At 40.6% G+C, this 20,432-nt stretch overlaps 1 protein-coding gene across 1 annotated transcript in view; it reads left to right on the top strand.

Annotated features, from left to right (window-relative positions):
* The window catches only part of LOC146002889 (integrin alpha-PS3-like), a 102,440-nt gene that overhangs the window by 64,907 nt on the left and 17,101 nt on the right, over positions 1 to 20,432 (top strand). Inside the window, exons 14-17 of the mRNA XM_083140969.1 lie at positions 950 to 1,094; positions 1,204 to 1,423; positions 5,482 to 5,639; positions 6,750 to 6,834. Coding sequence (XP_082997095.1) covers positions 950 to 1,094; positions 1,204 to 1,423; positions 5,482 to 5,639; positions 6,750 to 6,834 — 608 coding nt within the window. The remainder of the gene's footprint in view (positions 1 to 949; positions 1,095 to 1,203; positions 1,424 to 5,481; positions 5,640 to 6,749; positions 6,835 to 20,432) is intronic.

A 20,432-nucleotide genomic window follows, 5' to 3' on the forward strand; every position in this document is an offset into this window, starting at 1 on the left:
CTCTTTCCTCCTTCCCTGGTCGATGCCCTGAAATACCAGCTGATCAGCACCTTAACTCCAATAGACCAGGAAGGATTTGTAAATTACTGATGTGACATTCTTTGAATGCCTGAGAGAGCAAAGGCTGGCGACAGGGGTTATGGATTCAGGGTAGCTATAAATCTCAATTTAGAAGAGATTGATACAGATTATACTTTTTTTTTCAGGATGGAATGAATGTTTTGTAAATTTCAGAAAACTTTTCAATATAACCCTAGCAATGGCAATTTACTCCTGGCTACATGTAATTTTTAAGATTGGAACATGTAGGATATATGAGTTAGTAAATGAATGAAAATCATGCAAAGTGATCACATAGAGAGTGAGAGGATAATAATTATGCAGTTTTCAGTAGTTATATATTTTTCTCAAGTAGTACTATTTCATCTGTGTCATGCCTAATTTATCAAACTATAAGATTCTTTTGTAGATATTTCAGCAAAAAAATGCAGGCTTGACCAGGACTCATAGCCTGGGTCTTTGGCATACCATGCTATTCTACCAACTGAGCTACCGAGCCAGCCCTGGCTTTGCCTGATTTTTCAATGTTGCTGTTTTCCCTGTATGAAATTGTCTTTGCCAATGCAACCACCAAGAGGTCTGTTGCCTTTGAAACTCTGATGATGTCACCCATGCCTAGTATCTCCCAGTGTCAAGTTGCAAATTACCTTACGATTTGGCCAGCAACGTGTCCAAGGATGGAGGAGGAGGTTGATTCGGGTCATAACCTCCAAAATCAGGTTTCGCCAGTGCTGGCTCGGTAGATCAGTTGGTAGATAAATGACATGGTATGCCAGAGACCCAGATTCTTGTCATGGGGAGTCTGATTATGTAGAAATTTCAGAAGAAAAAACCATCTCCTTTGTGTGCCAAATTATAAGGTAATATAAGATTCTTCCTTATTTTGAAGGTAATGCATTCTGCAAAACCTGTCCAGTTGTAAACCCACAGGATGCAAATGAAGTCAGGTGGAAAGTGCCTTATGCAACAGGTTGTGGTGATGAAGTATGCAGAACAGACCTTATCATCAGTGGAAGATTTCCCAATATTCAACGGTAAGTTGATACTAATTTTTGCCATGATTTTATATAAATGATATTTTTTGGTTTCAAATTATGAGTGTTGAAAATCAAATTTTTCACCATGTTGATTTGTTAATTTTAGGGATTTTATAATTGGATCTTCTCGTGAAATAAATCTTGTGATTGCACTTCTGAATAAAGGAGAGTTGGCATACTTCAGTCGCATTAACATAACAGTACCTTGGTCAGTGCCACTCATTCGTTTGCCAGAGTTTTGTTGGGAGCTGCGTGACGTAGGCAACAGGAGCGATGTCATGATGCTTCAGTGCAACATGGGAAATCCTCTTTACAAAGAATCTTTGGTAAGTGGTAGTTTCAGATCATTTAAATGTTGCAATGGTTTTCAACCAAAGAGTACTATGTATGGAGAATGCCAACAGAAAACTATTTCAGCATTGGCACAATTTAAGTCTTGAAATGTATTGAGATGGGTCTCGGCTATACAGAGTATCAATGCTACTTTATTATCTCATAGAAGATGAATTACAACCCAAGTAACCACCACAGTTGGGCCAACGTCAGTTTTTACGTGGGAAAGGTTGGCTTTACATGGGCAAATTGACATTGGTCTTATGTTGGGGTTGGTTTCCAACCATGGAAAAGTGAGTCAAAATCAGTTTTAAAAACAACTTTTTCATGCTAAGACAACTTTCAGGAGTATGGTGAAAATTCTAGAGTGTAAAATAAGTGACATGTAACAGTGTTTCTTTTCGAATATTTCAGTCACAGCACATACTAGAAATATAATATATTTTTAATTAAAGTAGAAGCTATTTTTAACTTGCAGTCACTCACCAGTCCTTTGTCAGCCACCATGGATGAAAGATGTGTTGCGAATTGCTTACTGTTTGTCTTTTTTGCTGTAGTAAAACAAGAACATTCTTAGTTATTATTGTGAAGATGGTTAAACAATGTTATGTGCAGACTAAATTCCATGAAAGGTGAAAAACTAAGTATACTCTAGAAGGTTTTTGTGCTACCACTTGAAGGTATGGTGCCTTGAAAACAATGATACCATGTGATGAGAAGGTGCTGTGCATTTTTTCTTCTTATTTTCATAAATAACTGGAACTATTGTTTACATTTGATCTCGCAATGTATATTATGTATATGGCTCATTCCATGCCAAATCAACCGATAATAATTATTTTTTAACCTTAAGGGTTCAGATGTTTCAGATTTGTTGATTATACATTGCACCTATCAAGAGGACAAAAACTGCCAAATTTCAGATTTTTTCCGCTCTTACTTTTTGAGTAACTGACTTTCAAAAAAGCAAAAATCCTAAAATTTGATGACATTTTGAAATCTTTAAACAGCTGTAGATCAAAAACTATTTGACCTAGAGAGCTCAAATTGGTGTCATTCCCTTCTGCTTTTAATGGGCATTAATTTGAAATGCAGCATCAGTGTGGTATTTGGATTTTGTAATATTTGAAAAACTTGAAAAAGGTTTTTTTGAAAATCTCAAAAACACCATTTTTAATTATTTTTTTTCAAAAAAATATATGATTTGAATATATCAATTGACTATTTGTGTGCAAAATTTCATAATGGGACGGACATTGGTTCCTATGGAAATTAATTTTTGTATTGTAATATGTGCGAAATTTTCTAAATTTGTTGACTTCCATGTTATAACCACAACTATATGCTGAGTGGTTGATGTTGAAGTCTTCAAATTAGTCTATTTTATAATTTTTGCACTACACTTATGAAAATATCTCAAATTTATCACTTTTAACATCAGACAAGCACATTGAAGAATGTATGAGGGGAAGTCATTAAGTAACAGGAATCTTATTCTAAACTTCATGAAGATTAATGCACAACGAAAATTTGTGTTTCAGCACTCAAAATGGTTCCTTAGCAACACACCATAAAGTTGTCGTGACGATCGAGCAGTATGCGCCTGCGCAGTAGCTCGTACAGCATGGCCACTCCGCTGTTGACTTGCACTGTAGAAGAGCAACGAAGTGTTATTAGCTTTTTGTGGTACCTACATTGTTTCAACATCTGCTATCTTGTTAAAAATGTGATGGACTGAAAAAATAGTTGAACCATCATTTCCATTAATCCACGAGTTAACGTTAGCTAAAATCTGATTGCAATTTTGAAAGATTATGTAAATATTTTATTCCTGATAGTTTGAAAATGGTAAGTGGGAAAAGATGTGTAATAAGTGGAATTTGTTACATGTTATCATTAAGCTTGTAACAATATTTAAAACATTCAACCTACAATAAAATAAACTACATGTAGTGTGTTGACAGAAGTGCATAAGGTGAGCACTTTTTCTACTTTGAACAAATAAAGGAACAAGGTTACAGTCTTACAAGCCCAGTGATAATGAGTACAAGAACAGCAATGTCAGAGAGATCACAAAAAATGAAGATAAAAGTTCCACAGAATACAAACATCAGTGTTGTGTCACTTCAGAAATAAAGTCCCTTAAAATGTTAATTTCACAAATAGGCATTTCTCATATCAAAAGTGCCTCCACCCCTCCCCCCCAACACACACATACATACATACATACATACATACATAACAGTAAATAAAAAATTAACAAACAGTCACCATATACTGAAAAATTGATGGCAGAAATGGAAGTGAGTATTCAACCTGGAGGGTTTCCAGGTACAGATAGAAGATGTAGTTGATACAGAAGAATCCAGTTTCTCACCAGACTTGGTGAAAACTCTTGAGTAGTAGGGTGTTGTGTGTGCATGTGTGAGGAGAGGGGGTTGGGAATGGATGTAAAAGGTGAGGATGGGGTTGGTGGGGAAAGTTATGAAGTGACCTTGTTCAGGCCACAGGGTTGCACTCGTGGCTGATATGTAGACCCTCTCCCATATATTCTGTATGGAAAAAACTGTAATTAACTCGGTTAGAGATCAGTTAGTTCATACGAACTCTCCATCCTAACCATTACCAGTGTGTAGTTAGAGATTGGTTAATTCATTGAACTCTCCAGCCTAACTATTGCCTATTTGAAGGGGGGGGGGATCAGGAAAAGGTATTTACAGTCCTTTTCCTTCCTTGTACCTTCGATAGCCATTGGATTTGTAATGTTAGCTGCAGGCCCTCCCTGGCTGTCATGTATGGATTAAGAACAGCTTTGCCAATACCAACCTCCTGATAAGAAAAGGTGCTGTTTCAACTCATAAATTATGCTAGGGGTTGTTATTATTATTATTATTATAATTATACAATTATTATTAATTTATTATCATTTTCTGATGACTGTACTAGTTTTAAGTTCAATTTTATTTTGCTATTTTGGAGTTGTGAACTGCGTTATTGATTATTTATTGTAGTTAAGCAACATTAGGAATTTCGTCCATTCAAAAAAAAAAAAATGGGTTTACATAGTTCTTGAAAAAAGTTGAAGAAAATTCCATGACTGGTAACGGCATCCATTTGTCTTATTTGTGACCTCCAACTTTCTACCGATTTCCTTTCATGAAATGTTCCTCCCTTGTTAAATCAGGGAGGATAAAGAAAAGATGAAAACAAGGCCTGTAAAAGCTTGTCCCTTGGTTGGCATACTTCAGTTTGTTTGAAACAAGTCCACTAGAAAAGTACAAACAAGATCTGGAGATTTTCTTAAAAATAAATATTTCCTCAAAATATCTTCATTAGAATTAAATTTCTGTTTCCCAGGGGTGCATGTTTTTGAGATGATGCTGGATTTTCCATTATGCCAAACACAGAGTACTAGGTGCCAAGGAAGTTCAAATTTTGCTAGGTTTAGAACCATTATGCTAAAGTTGGCATCACTGTTGAGGAACCCACGGGACCTTCCTTGGGGACCATATAACTGGGCAACACTCCCCCCCGTACCCCTTCCCTCCCTTGCACTGCCCCTCACCCATCTGCCTGTAGGATGACGAGAAAGGTTCCTCAGCAGCAGGTAAAGATGGTCAGTCGTCTTTGGGCAACAGATCTGGAACGAGCAGGTGATAGCTAGCACATTGACTCTTGACAGTTGAGTAGAGAACCTTGATTGCGCTCAAAATTTTATAACACTCATTAAACTCTTAAAAAGTAGAAAACTGGAAATAAGTATAAATGAAACTGTAGGAAGTTCCTCACTTCCTACATGGAGAAATCGCCACTGATGGCAACACTGAAGATTGAAGTCGAGGTTCACTGTTGGCAACTCTGCATGACTTTGGTTTCCACCATCTTTCCTCTACAACTGAAAATGTGGATCCTGGCTACAAAAATTTTAAAATTTTCCAATGTCTGGTCAGTGCTTCCTATTTCCTTCTTATTTGCTATTTAGCCCTTCTGGCCCACCTTCCTTGCATACACTATACAATATATGTATATATAAGTGTGCTATCTGTTACAGGTGTACTTGGAGCTAGACGCTAGCAGCCTGGAGGGAGGTACAAAGTCTCTTAGGTTTGAGCTGGCAGCTTGGTCAGTTGGTGAGGAACAAAATGAAGCAGACAATTTTGCAGAGCTTGTTTTACCCTTGAAAACAATAGCAGACATTGCTGTCACAGGGTAAGTATGGCAAGTTAAGATGAATATTAAACATGTTCAAGTAAGTGCATAACATGCAAAAAACTTTAAAAGAGTTTTCTAAGATCAAGTGATTTCATTATTTTGCTAGTACAAATATTATACTAACAATAATTACGGAACAGTTAGTGAAACTTGTTGTTGAATCTGAGATCGAATCTAGGTCCCCATCATATGCTAATACTTTCATATGGTAAGCCAACTATCAAGCCAATCTCAGGTGTCACCCACCATAACTTACTGGAATGGGTGGCAAATGTAAGTTGGCTTGGTATGTCTTGTTAGAGAATGAGCATGAAATATTAGAAGAGTTGTTAGGTTTATCACAGTGATAGAGATTAATAACGACTGGATGAAATATGAAGGAAAAAGCACAATAAACACCTTGCCCAGTGCTCTTGGTCACTTTTATATCTCTGCGTTTAGTGGTCGTATTCTCCCATGTTACTTGTTTACTGCCAGTAAACCAACTTTTATCATATATATAGAAATTGCCGGAAAATTTGAAGTGGGTGGACTTCTGTTTTGTTTTACTTGCATACCTGAATTGGTATTTTATTTCTATTATGTCTAATCAATAAATAATAATTTGTGTGGTAAAACAGGTCAAATTTTCAGAATACGCCACTGTTTGTACCATAAGTTATTCCTAACATCTGTTTCAGTTTGAATTATGAAACATTTCAAGAAAATTGTATTAGTCTACCCAATAGCCATAGCCATAGCCAGTGCCAGAGTCTGAAGATGCAGGTTGCAAAGCTTGCACACCCTTTGTTTCATGCTCTACACCCTCTTCAGCACATCCGGATTTATACCTGATCAATATAACAACAAAAGTAATGCTAAATTGTAAAAATGTTCAAATATGTTTATTTATGCAACACTGTTATATAGATGTTGAATTGCCACTTTTATCTGAAATGCTTCAGTCAAGTCGACTACATAAGTATATTTGTAGCATGAATTTTTAGTTAATTTTATTACATGTAATTATTGAACATTTTTCCCTCCGTTACTACTTGTCAGTAGAAATAAAGTTTGGTATTTCTGTAAATCCAAAAAAATGTACCAGTGTCATTTACTTGATTTCAGCAAGTCTGACAGAGACCAATATGTATACTACAGACAAGAGGAGGTGGAACAACATAGAACAATGAAGTTCAATCATATCTATGAGGTAGGTCATGTTTTAATGAATATGCTGTACTTACTGTATATGTGTATGAAAAAGGAAGAACAGGTCCAAATACCTTTGCCTTCAAAGCAGTTCTCGTGGGTGCAGTGGTAGCGTCGTTGCCTTCTTTTCAAGGGGTCTAGGTTCGATACCCGGTGGAGGCACATAGTAGTTCGGATCCCACTTTAAACTGTAGGTCTAGTTCCAATTAGCCTTAATGTGCATAAAGTAGACTTAAAACACCAACTCAATCAATCAATCAAAGCAGTTCTCGCAAACATTTATACACAATCCTACATGTCAATGCAACATCATAAACAAGCATTTGGCATCTCTCAGAAAACTCATTAGAATTATCACTTCAGGGTGGTACAAATCCCTCTTCAGTGTTCATAAGGTTTTCCTATGCAATATTGATTGATTAGTTAAAATTTTTGGATGCTTCAGCATGTATGGCCATTTTGCACCCTTCAAAGTGAGCACATATCCCCTTATCTAAAACCCTTACCTTAAGGTTAAAAATGGAGTGTAAAGGAGCCCCTTGAGTGCAAGTTGTAAAATATTATGCACAATACATTAAAAAATTTAAGGATAGTCTAAAAATTTGCTCATAAACAGTGTAAAACCCGTGTTATGTATGTACTAGATCAACTGCATAGTGAACGTAACGTGCTACGAAGCTGGAGATCCTAGGTTTGAACTCCTATCAAGGGTGATTTAAAACGTTACCAAATAGAGAATTTAAAGATTCAGTCTGACCTAAGAACAACACTGGAAAGAGGACAGCTGAAGTGAAAATGGAAGGTTTGAGGGTGGGCTGGGATTCCAAGAGTTAAACCTCTTTTGCTCAAATTTCAAGAATTCCAAATGTTTGAAAATTCTTGCTCGATCCTCCTAGCATTGTCTCCCTGTTGTATTTTTGTGAAGCTTCGAATAATTTTTGAAAATAAGTTACAAATTTTGGTTTCTCGTCTTCATTAATCCAACATGCCAGAGGTTTTGGAGAGGGGGGTTTGAACTCTAAAAAATCCTCTAAATACGGCTATGAGAACTCTGTATGTGAAATGCATAAATTTGAAGAAATGTACATGAATTTTAGCCGCTAAAATTGTCTTCATTATTACTAATAATTCCATGGATTAGTATTATTAATTATTTTGGAAGACACTCCGGTATCTATCTCTCTTCCATGTATTCATTCCTGGTATGGTGCCTGGAGTCACAATCCTTCTTCATGGCCATATTTAGAGGAGATGTGTTAGGGTTCAAATCTCGGAATTGCACCCTACCCATGACCCCTCAATTTTAACTGCTGCTTCCCTCTCCCTAGTGTTGTTCCTGATTGAGACTGAAAATATCATGATTGTCCCAAAATTCCCTTTACAATTTTTAAATTCACTGTTGCATAAGGTTTTATTCACCCTTGCCTGGAGTTCAAACAGGACCTCCAGCTTTGTAGCATGTTATGTTCACTATGCTATACCCTAAATGCAGTCCCATACAGACACGTAGCCAGGGGGAGGGCTAAGGGGGCTGAAGCCCCTACAAATGTCTAATTTAAATGTTATTTTTATTGCTAATAACAGAAATAAAGTTATAACTACAGTAAAAATTGCATTACATTCAAAAAAGTTTAGTGTATAGAGGAACCAGGTTATATTTTACCATTTAATCCAAAGAATAAATGGATACTTCAAAAACTTAGTTTTCTTTGTGAGAGGTCATAGAATATAAACTTTATAAGTAAAATTTACCACTAACTGTTAAAACTTCTTTTGAACGCTTGTGTAAAAGTTACTCAAAATACAATAACTATAATTTTCAGTACACTAACTGTACAAAATATAAGAAAAATAATGGACAACAATTGTGTTAGATATTCACTGATATGGTGGATTGAGTAGCAGTCGCTTCATTTATGTAATAATAATGATACATTTGGATTGAAATTTGTATATTTTTAATAACTTATAATAGTTATTATTGTAAAATAACAATTGTCATTAATTGTAATTATTGTCATTATTAATTGTACTAATCAAGTTTATCTATGGCTTCGACCCATCTACAAATATTACTGGTGATGCCCATGCTTATTAGGGATGTGCCCCATCCCACCACCGAAATAAAATTCTGGCTATGGGCTTAGTCCCATAAAACACATACTTGTGTGGTGCATAGTGGTTGTACATATATAATGCTGTTTACAGTAGCGTGCCCAATGGGGGGGTGAGGGGGGGTTATAACCCCCCCTTTGGCCCAGTATTACTAAAAAAAGATCATCAAATGCAGGAAAAGATGGCAAAATGAGGGCTGACTACTAAAAAATGTATACCAAACCTCCTTCTTTCGAGAATCCTGTGCACGCCACTGGCTCTTTGGTAAGTATAGGATCCATTATGAGCATCATCTTCTTCCATTAGCATCACAACCCTTTGTGGGTTTCTCAGACAAATCATTCCAATCTTTCCTCTTCTTTGCCATTTCTTTCCAATTTCTAACTTTGAGAGTCTTTAAATCTTCGCATCCATCTTCAATCCATCTCATCCTAGGTCTTCCAATTGGTCTCCTTCCCATAGGTTTCCATTCTAGTATACGTTTTATAGTTCTCATGTTATCCATTCTTTGTATGTGGCCTAACCACTTAATTCTTTGACTTTTGATATATCGTATAATGTCTGCACCATTGATTAATTTTTCTAGTTCCACATTATTTCTTATTCTCCATACATCACATTCTATCTGTACTGGGCCAAAGATCTTCCTTAAAATTTGTCTCTCAAATATACTTAATTTGTTTCTATCCTTCTGTGTTAGGGTCCAGGTTTCAGCAGCATATGTAACCACTGGTCTTATCATAGTAAGATATATCTTCATTTTTGTATTTTGTTTCAGAAGTTTCGATTTTAGCAGGGATACATTTGCATAATAGGCCTTATTACCTTTCTTTATTCTTTCGTCTATTTCAGATTCTATTTTATTGTTTTCATTAAGTGTAGATCCAAGGTATGTAAAGTTACTAACACATTCAAAAGGGTAATTATTTATTAATATTGATCTGTTATTATTCATGTTTGTTCTATTAATATTCATGTATTTAGTTTTCTTTTCATTGACTTGGAGTCCTACTCTTGCAGCTTCCTCTACTAGACTTATAAACGTTTCTGAAAGAGCTTTCTTAGTTCTTGCTACAATAGCTACATCGTCAGCATATGATGTGACTTGTTTTAGTCTAGTACTGATGTCTCCTCTCACATCTAATTTTTTAATCACCGAGTCCAAAACTAAATTAAATAATGTTGCTGAAAGAGGATCTCCTTGGCGGACTCCTGTCATGACATCGAAAAAGTCCGATCTTGCATTTTCAATTTTAACTGAGGCTCGAGTGTTTTGAATTGTCATTCGGATTAATCTTACTAATTTATTTGGTATTCCAATTTCTTGTAACCTTTGTAATATTGTTGGTCTATATATTGAGTCGAAGGCTTGTTTGAAATCAATAAACAAAACATGCAAATCTATATCATATTCATAGCATTTCTCGAATATCAAATGCATCATCAGGATGTTATCTGTAGTACTTCTGTTATTCCTAAATCCACTTTGATACTCTCCTATAATATCTTCGGCATAATCAGTTAGTCTGATGTTAATTATTGCTGCAAGTATTTTATATAGGTTATTTAGTAGTGATATGCCTCTATAATTTTCAGACTGTTTTATCTCCTTTTTTAAGTATAGGGCACACTAGTGCTATGTTCCAATCATTTGGCATTTGTTCTCGATTCCATATATTAATTATAAGTTTATGTATTCTACGATACATTTCTTTTCCAGCTGCTTGTATAAGTTCACTGTTCATATTGTCATTTCCTGGTGCTTTCATTTTTTTAAAGTTTTTAATTACTGTCTCCACTTCTTCGTATGTTGGTGCATCAACTAATATGTTTTCATTATCCTGCTGATTCATCGTATTCCAGTAGGGCACTTCTAAATCCTGGTTGTGTTGAACTCCCTGGAAGTGTTCTTTCCATCTATTCATTATTTCTGCTTGTTCAGTTAGGATTTGACCATCTTTGGATTTTAAGTTTCTAGTTCTTGGTTTATACTGTTGTGTTATAACTTTCTGGGTTCGATAGAATTTTCTATATTCTTTTTTGGTGTTTAGTTCTTGTAACATTTCTATTTGTGTTTTTACTGCTTGGCGTTTCTTTTCTCTACACATTTTCTTAGCATGCTTTTTCAGATTTTCATATTTTTCTCTATTTGATCTTGTAGTTCTATTAAGACAACTATTTCTAGCTTCATTTTTTGCTTTAACCGCAGTAGTACAGTGTCCCCGGTTCAAGGACCGAAAATGAGGCTCGGTGAGGCTCGCCTTAATGGATTTCTCTCGTAAGGCATGAGCCTCATTTTCTTGCAGTGTTGCCAGCTCACCCCAAGAATATTTCACCATGTGATATTTTACAGGCGAAGCTAACCTACGAATGGGAGTTGGCAACACTGGCAACATCAATTGGCGATCAGTGTTGCCAACTCACCTCAAGAATATTTCACCATGTGATATTTTACAGGCGAAGCTAACCTACAGTAGTAGGTGGAACCCTACGTTCTGGCGACGTCCTTTGACCTACTTTTTATTTTACGACGTTTTACGCACTAAACTAACCTACAATGAAAGAAAAAATGGCCAGAAAAAGCTCTGACATCACTTTTTAAGCTATTTTTTACCCTATTACAAAAAAGGAGAGAGGAAGGAAGAGTGAGAGAGGAGGACGAGTTAACCGAGAGTGTTGCCAACTCCTCACTCGAAAAAATCACCAAGGTTTTTGTTTTTGGGTATAACCTAACCTCAAGCAAGAAGTTGGCAACGCTTGAGGCTTTCTTGCAGTGTTGCCAACTCACCCCAAGAATATTTCACCATGTGATATTTTACAAGCGAAGCTAACCTACCAATGGGAGTTGGCAACACTGATTAGTGGAGGTAGCCGGGTTCACCAACATCAATTGGCGATCAGTGTTGCCAACTCACCCCAAGAATATTTCATCACATGTTATTTTTACAGGCGAAGCTAACCTACGAATGGGAGTTGGCAATATTGACTAGTGGAGGTGCACGGGTTGAGTGCCATCAATTGCGGTTCAGTGTTGCCAACTCACCTCAAGAATATTTCACCATGTGATATTTTACAGGCGAAGCTAACCTACAAATAGAAGTTGACAACACTGGTAACATCAATTGCGGTTCAATGTTGCCAACTCACCTGAAGAATATTTCACCATGTGATATTTTACAGGCGAAGCTAACCTACAAATAGAAGTTGACAACACTGGTAACATCAATTGCGGTTCAATGTTGCCAACTTACCTGAAGAATATTTCATCATGTGATATTTTACAGGCGAAGCTAACCTACAAATGGGAATTGGCAACACTGACTAATAGAAGTGGCCGTCCGAATCAGCAGCAGATGTCACCTACACTGTTCCATCCGGGACTCAGCCAATCTCTGTTGTCTGAATTTGCGGTAGACGTGGAGTCGGAGGGCGACAGATGCACGCTTGGCAGCCATATTCTAACTTTTATTTTGTACACACAATATTTACTGATTAGAGGATGTAAAACTCAGTTATATTTTAATATTTTATCGATAATACTGAATGCAGAAAACGTAAATGATGAAATAGCGTGTTATATTTTTAATGTGGGTAGTTAGGTGGAAATTATTGTCATGTTTGTTTGCGCCCCAGAGCGCGGTGGGTGAAGTTCGGGCTGACACCTGGCGGGAAAAGTGACAGATTCGGACGACTTGGACGCGACTTCGAGTGCCAATCCGGACACGGTTTTTGTAAACCTCTCTCGGGAACGATATGCCACACACGCGCGCGCGCGCGCCTATCTATCGGTAGATCACGTTCCGTGCATTTATTCGTTGCGCTGATACAGCGTGATAAGTAAATAATGCATTTTCTTATTGAAGTACGAATGCACCTTATCGTAATCTTCCAAGTCCCGGGGACACTATATCGTGACTTTTGTAAACCTCTCTCGGGAACGATGTGCCACACACACACGTGCACGCGCTGGCGCCTCTTATTATTTCTGTATTATGGCGCAAACACATCTAGAAAAACTACAATTTTGCTCCCTCTCCTCTCTGCGTGTGCTATCAACAATACGTAGGCCTTGGGACGACGAAAGTTACACAACGGTGAGCCTCGTCAGTACACCTACCCCGCAACATCTGGAGCGTGCAAGTACATAAATAGCGGCTTGCTTGGGTGTATACAATTTGTTTTGTTTATATTTTGTTTCAGAGCAAGCGAGATAACCGGAGCATGCAGGCACACAACAGCGAGCTGGGATGGAAGATCGTCAGCATATCCGGAGCGTGCAGGCACATAATAGCGAGCTGCTTGGGCGTTAGCGTGGCTTTGCCGGATGCAATACACACGATGCTTAGGTTACAACAGGTTGTTAACATTAGCTTTGGGGAAGAATATTCTAGAGAAGATTGTCTCAGAACATTTTCATAGTTTCACACCTCTATTAGATTGGTAGAAAAATATATTAGTGGGCAATAAAATCTGAAGAAGATTTGTGTCTAGCAAAAATAAGCTAAATAGAATTACACATGCATACAATATTTTTTTTTTCTATCTACAATCATATTTTTCTTATATATTTTTTTAATTTTTTTATAGGGTTGATTAAAGCACATATTTGAGGAAGACAACACTCTACCACCAACCGATCACATATAAATAAACATACCCAAAAAAAAATGCGCTCCATGAAAAGTTGCCCTGTGTGCAAAACAGCCATATCAAGCAAAAATTTTGCAAGACATTGTTGCACCTGCGTGCCAAGCAAGCATTTGGCTGCCACCGAACTGTGTTCCGGATGCAATAAATACATTACAATTGCGTATGCCAAAAAGCATAAGCTTACTTGCCTAAGCAAAAATACATCTGGGGCCCAGCCTTCGACCTCCACCAAGAGGAAGGCAGAAGCAGCCTCCATCAATGTACCACTCGCCAAACGCGTCAAGCCTGCGATAAAAGCAGACCAGTCTGCTTTCCAGCGTTCGTTAGAGGACTTTCCTTTTATTTCGGAGGGCTCATGCGACGTGCGTAGCTTTTTAGAGAACGCGCAAGCGCAAATTATTTCCATCCTCGGCGATGCGCTTGCAACGCACTCCATCAAATTCTACGCATCGCTACGTTGCCGGTACAAAAGGCCGTCTGATGAAATTTACAGCTTCTGCCACAACACCAAGGCGAAGACGCTGCATCTGGCGGATGTCAACAACCTCGAGGACATCTACAACAAGTTTGTTGAGGAGCTGGTGGCAAAGCAAGAAGAACATCAAGCCAAGGGCTCGGGGGGTTCGCTGTGTGGGGAGCCTCACGAACTGCGCGTCAAACTTTCAAAGTTTGTGCCTCTCTCCGCCTCCAGCTACGTACTCTTACCAGAAGCAATTGTGGAAAAGACGGCCGTCCTGAACATTCAGAACAGTGACGCCAAGTGCTTCGTATGGTGTGTGCTTGCAGCGTTGCACCCTGTCCACTGGAAAAACCATCCATACCGAGTTAACCACTACCTACCCTACGAGCCAGAGCTGAAAGATGCCATTGCTGGGATCGACTACCCGGTGGAGGTCTCGGACATTCGCAAGTTCGAGGCCCGCACACACAACCCGCGGTTGGCCATCAATGTTTATGGCCTCACTGACGAAAATATGGTGTACCCTATCCGGGTGAGCGACGTAGACGTCGACGGTGCGCAGGAAATTCACCTTCTGCTCATCAAGGATGAAACTCGCCATCACTACACCCTCATTCGCTCGCTCTCCCGGTTGGTGTCGAGTCAAAAAAGCAAGCATAATGGTAGCATAGAAGTTTGTCGCAGGTGCTTGTCTATTTTTGATAATCAAGAACAGCAGGATTATCACCGCATCAGAGGTTCCAACATCGCTGTCGAGAAGCTTGCTTGCCACAAACTCTATTGCAATGCCAACGAGCCTGGGGTGGCAGTCTTGTCCGAACCTGGTACCGTGGAGTGTTTTCGCACGCACGGTGCCATGGTGGAACACCCCGCTATCATCATTGCAGACTTCGAGGCCTTCCTCAAACCCCTGTCTACTTGCGATCCCGATCCTGAAGTTTCCTCCACCACCCCTTACCAACTCCACGAGGCATCCAGTTTCGCCTATGTTGTGGTGCGACGAGATCAACACATCGACCCCGAGCCCTATGTGTACCGTGGTCCCGACGCAGCCAAACACTTCCTCGAGAGGATGGTTGACGAGGCCATCGAGATAGGGAAGGTATTGTTGGCTCCCATGTCTATGTTCCCACTGTCCCCCGACGATCAACGTAGACACAACGAGGCCATCGCTTGCCCTGTCTGCGCTGAGGAATACACCGCCAACAACCGTAAAGTCCGACACCACGATCATTTTAACGGTAGGTATGTTGGTCCTTGGTGCAACGACTGCAACCGCTTGGCCCGGGACCCGCGCTTCATCCCTGTGTTTTTTCACAATGGCTCGGGGTACGACTTTCACCACCTGATCAAACATCTTGGATACGACAATGCAAGAATCAATGTCCTGGCACAAAACGAGGAGCGTTATATTAGCGTCAGCAAGTGGGTGCCGATCCCCGCCGACTCAAAAAGCAGGAGCATCGAGCTTCGCTTCCTCGACTCCCTGAGGTTCCTCCCGGCCAGCCTCGATGCTCTTGCAGGGAAGCTGAGCAACGAACAAATGCTCATCACCTCTGCGAATTTTCCGAACTTGGACGCCGGTCTCTTCAGGCGTAAGGGGGTCTACCCCTACGAATACGTCACCGACTCTACCAAGTTTGCGGAGACGTCGCTACCTCCCCAGGCGAAGTTCTACAGTCAGCTACGAGGCTCGAACATCACCGACGATGAATATCATCACGCCCAGTCCATGTGGCGCGAGCTAGGTTGTCGAACTCTCGGAGACTACCACGACGCCTACCTCAGACTTGATGTGACGCTCCTCGCCGATGTGTTCCAGACGTTCCGGGCGACCGCTATGAACATCTACCACCTGGATCCCGCCTACTTCTATAGTCTCCCCGGACTGGCGTGGTCAGCCATGTTTCTGGTGACGAAAATCAAGCTGGAGCTTCTTTCGGACGTGGACATGATGCTGTTTGTGGAACGTGCCGTGCGGGGTGGCATGGTCCAGGTGTCGCAACGGCACGCGCGCGCCAACAACCGTCACATGGCTACTGGCTACGACTCCACCCAACCGTCGAGCTACATCATGCATACGGACGTGAATAACTTGTACGGGCACTCCATGATGCAGCCACTCCCCTTTAGAGGGTTCGAGTGGGCTGACCCTTCCAACTTCGACGTTGAAGGTTTCGACGATTCGGAACATGGGTTCTTTGCCGAGGTGGACCTCGAGTTCTCCGAGAAGCTGCAGGATTTGTTCTGCGATCTCCCCCCTGCACCCGAGTTCAAGTGTCCACCCGATTCCAACCAGAAGAAGCTCGTCATGGATTTCGAACCCAAAAAGAATTACGTTCTTCACTACCAGAATCTCCGGTGGTTGATGCAGCAAGAAGTCACGGTCCACGCAGTTCACCACATCCTCAAGTTCGAGCATTCTCGATGGTTGCGTCCATATATTGAAGTCAACACTGAACACCGCACCGCAGCTACGTCCGAGCTTGATAAGGATTTCTTCAAGCTCATGAATAATGCGGTGTTTGGCAAGACCATGGAGAATGTACGGAATCGCGTGGACATAAAATTGGTGACGAGGAAAGAGCGATGTCGTCAGCTTGTCGCGAGTCCATTGTTCAAGTCTCGAACAATCTATAACGAGCAGCTGGCTCTGATTCACATGAGGCAAGGTGTGGTGAAACTCACCAAGCCCATCTACGTTGGAGCCACTGTTCTGGATCTGAGCAAGCTCCACATGTTCGAAACATACTACGACATATTACGTCCACACTACGGCCACAACATCTCGCTTCTCTACACGGACACGGACAGCTTGGTGTACCACGTTCGCACAGCCGACGCATACGGGGATATAGCCACAGTTCCAGCTCTTGAAGAGCTCTTCGACACCTCGGGCTATCCCCAGCCGAACCAGTACGGCATCCTGGCCCGCAACAAGAAGGTGCCTGGCAAACTCAAAGATGAGAAGGACGGAGACGTGATTCTCGAGTTTGCAGGTCTTCGCGCCAAGGCCTATACCATCAAAGCCGAGGGCAGCGTTACCAAGAAGGCCAAGGGTGTCGGCAGACAGGTGGTTCGGGAGCATCTCACATTTGAGGACTTCGTGGATTGTCTCAAAACCAGGTCGTCGGTTCTAAGAGAAGAACAGCGCATCCAGAGCGTCGACCATGTGTTGACCACCAACAAAGTGAGGAAGATTGCCCTGGGTCCCAACGACGACAAGAGGTGCGTTCTCCAGTGTGGAATCCACACACTGCCGTGGGGGCACTATCGCTTAGCAGAAAGCAAAACCTGCAACATATGCCCATCTTCAACAGAAGATTCATAAAAACAAAACAAAAAAAAAACAAAAAAAAATCATTTTGTTAGTCATTACAAAAAAAAAACACTGACTGTCATTACAAAAAACTTTGACCGTATTTTAAATAACCAGCATAATATGAATCTTTTTGGTTTCCGAAAACAAACCAACATGGAGACTGTACACCACACGACGACAGATCATGAATTTCTACCTTCCATGTTAACTAAACTCAACGGTCTACTGATTGTTCACCTTAACAGCATTTGGACGAAATTGGATGACGATGTGGGCAAGATGTTTTACGTCTTCAACAACAATTTACATTTCTACGAAATTCCGATCGATGGAAAACTTCAAATCGCTGTGAATCCGGAAAACGTAGGCGAAATCAAAATATCTACCGGCAAGAACATTTTTCGAATCAAGCACGACAAGATGCTTTCTAACATTACGTACGATGTTTCTGCAGGAGATTACCTGTACGTCGAACTCCTCGGAGATTACGACAAACTCATTCCTCTCTTCGTAGAATTACGAATCGTCTATCCTATTATAAATAACCGTTAACCAAAATGCCTAACGATATTTTCGGCAACACTAAGCGTGTAGACCACGCAGAAGAGATTCTCATGTTGGACGTCCGAATTAAAAAGTTGAGGAGCGATTTGATCGCTTTGCAGGAGACCTTAAACAAAAGTTTAGAGTCGGAGATCGCTACGCTCCAAACGCAATGTCTCGACCCCATTCTGAAAATCGATTCCGAACTGAAAACGCTCATAAAAAATTACGTCGACGTACCTTCTTACGACAATGTTCAAAATATACAGTTGAGCGTGGATAACCTTCAAAATGATTTGGCCAAATTACAACAATTTCAATCGAAAAATGAAGATTTGGAAAAATTGAAACTTGAAATCGAAGAACGAACTTCGGCAATCGAAAAGAATTTCTCTGAACTTCAAACCGTCGTGAAGGATATTGATGTAGAACGCTTGCATGTTGTTGTTTCCAAATTACAAGAAGAATTCGCCGGCACGTTGGAAGAAATTAAATCCAAGTTACAGACTTTGGAAGATACCATGACGAACCTACCATCGTCAGACGAACTACAGGTCATCAGCAAAAGCGTCGCGAACATAAAAATTCAATTGGAGGCTTATCAAGATTTCGAACACATTCAAACCACCATCGCTACGCTTCAGGCGTCTCTGGAGTTGATCAACGAAGAAATTAAAAATATTCACGCTGAAGCCAGTGCGTTGACGAGCATACAAGACACGTTGAGCACGGTTCAGCAGAAGATCGAATATTTAGAAAATTTGAACGTCGAAACAAATCTTGCTCATTTTCATCACGTACTGGACAACATACAGGGTGACTTGGAATTGTTACGGACGAGCGTACCTTCGAGCGAAGATTTGGAAAAATTGAAAACGGCGGTGACGGTACTATCCGAATCGAGCGACATCAAAAGTTCGTTGAGCGATCTCGAGAGTAGGGTGGCCAATCTCCCCACCTCAAAAGAATTGCACGCTTTGAAAAGGAGCATATCACGTATGCTGAAACGACTGGAAACGGAAACAGCGAACGTGGAACAGATTCGAGACGAACTTACTTCGCTGGTGTCGACGCTGCCCACTTCGCAGAGCGTCGCCGACCTTCACACACAGTTTACCGAGATGCGAAGCATCGTGAACGATCTTACCGAGAAAAGTTCGAAATTGAATCAAGTCGAGAACCTTCAGAGTATCGTCGTCAACATCAGAGATCAAGTTGGAGTGCTGGAATCCACGCAGGAATCGACGCTGGCCTCTTTCGGTGCCAAATTACAAGAACTCAACGAAAACTTCAAGCAGTTGAACGTGGAAGTGAAAATCAAACCGTCATTTTCTTCAGTAACGGATACCATCGTCGAACATTTGTTGCCCGTACAAAATACACTGGGACAGCTTCACAGCAACCTCGTTAGCGTCGATACTAAATTTGCTAAACTGCATTCTCTGCAAGCCATCGAAATCAACAGCGTACCCAATCAACAGAGAATCTCCACGTTCGTCGAAGGTAACAAACTGTACATGTTGCATCCTTATCATCCGTACTACAAGTTTCTCCTCGATGGCACGATTCAGATAAACGAATTTTCGTACTGGTCTCACGGCAGAAAAGCTAGCGTTCCCACCATGACCTTGATATCGAATCGTGGTGTTCAGAAAGCAGGAAACATTCCTCTGGCACGTTGGAACGAAACGCGCAACATATATGAAATACACGAAGACGAAGATCTCACCGTTTTTGACGTGAGTGCCGGCGATAAGCTGATCATTCAAAACACGAGCGAGGTGCCACCCTCTTTGAATCCCATCACGCTGGTGCTTCTCTTCAAACGTAATCTCTAAAAAAAATGTCTAGGCAAGCCATCGTCGAAGAATTGCATAAACCTGCACGTCGCAACTACGAACGTTTGGCGGTGGTGACCAAGGGAATCGACGACCTCTGGCAAAGTGACCTCGTGGAGATGAGCAGCGGCAATCTAAAAAACGTTCATAAATTGAACAAGGGTAACAAGTACCTCCTTACCGTCATAGACACATTTTCGAAATTCGCGTGGGCTCTACCTTTGAAGGCCAAAACGGGAACATGCGTCACGGAAGCATTCAAGACAATTTTTCGCGAAAACGGCAGACGACCACGGTTTTTGCAAACAGACAACGGGAAGGAATTTTACAATGCCGTATTCCAAAAATTTATTCGGAAACACGACATTCGACATTATTCGACTTTCAGTCACATCAAAGCCAGCATCGTGGAAAGATTTAATCGAACCTTGAAAACACACATGTGGAAACGATTCACGCTTCGGGGAAATTACAAATGGGTCGACATCCTGCCGGAACTCGTCGATACCTATAATGATACGGTACACAGAACGATAGGCATGAAGCCAGCTGACGTTACGAAATCTGACGAGCAGCGTTTAATTTCTACAGTTTACTGTCCAAAGTACACTCCCACGACTACCAAGAAATCAAAATTCAAAATTGGAGACCAGGTGAGGATCAGCAAATTC

This window comes from Lepisma saccharinum, chromosome 1 (assembly GCF_977018435.1).
Source record: "Lepisma saccharinum chromosome 1, izLepSacc3.1, whole genome shotgun sequence".
Taxonomy (NCBI): domain Eukaryota; kingdom Metazoa; phylum Arthropoda; class Insecta; order Zygentoma; family Lepismatidae; genus Lepisma; species Lepisma saccharinum.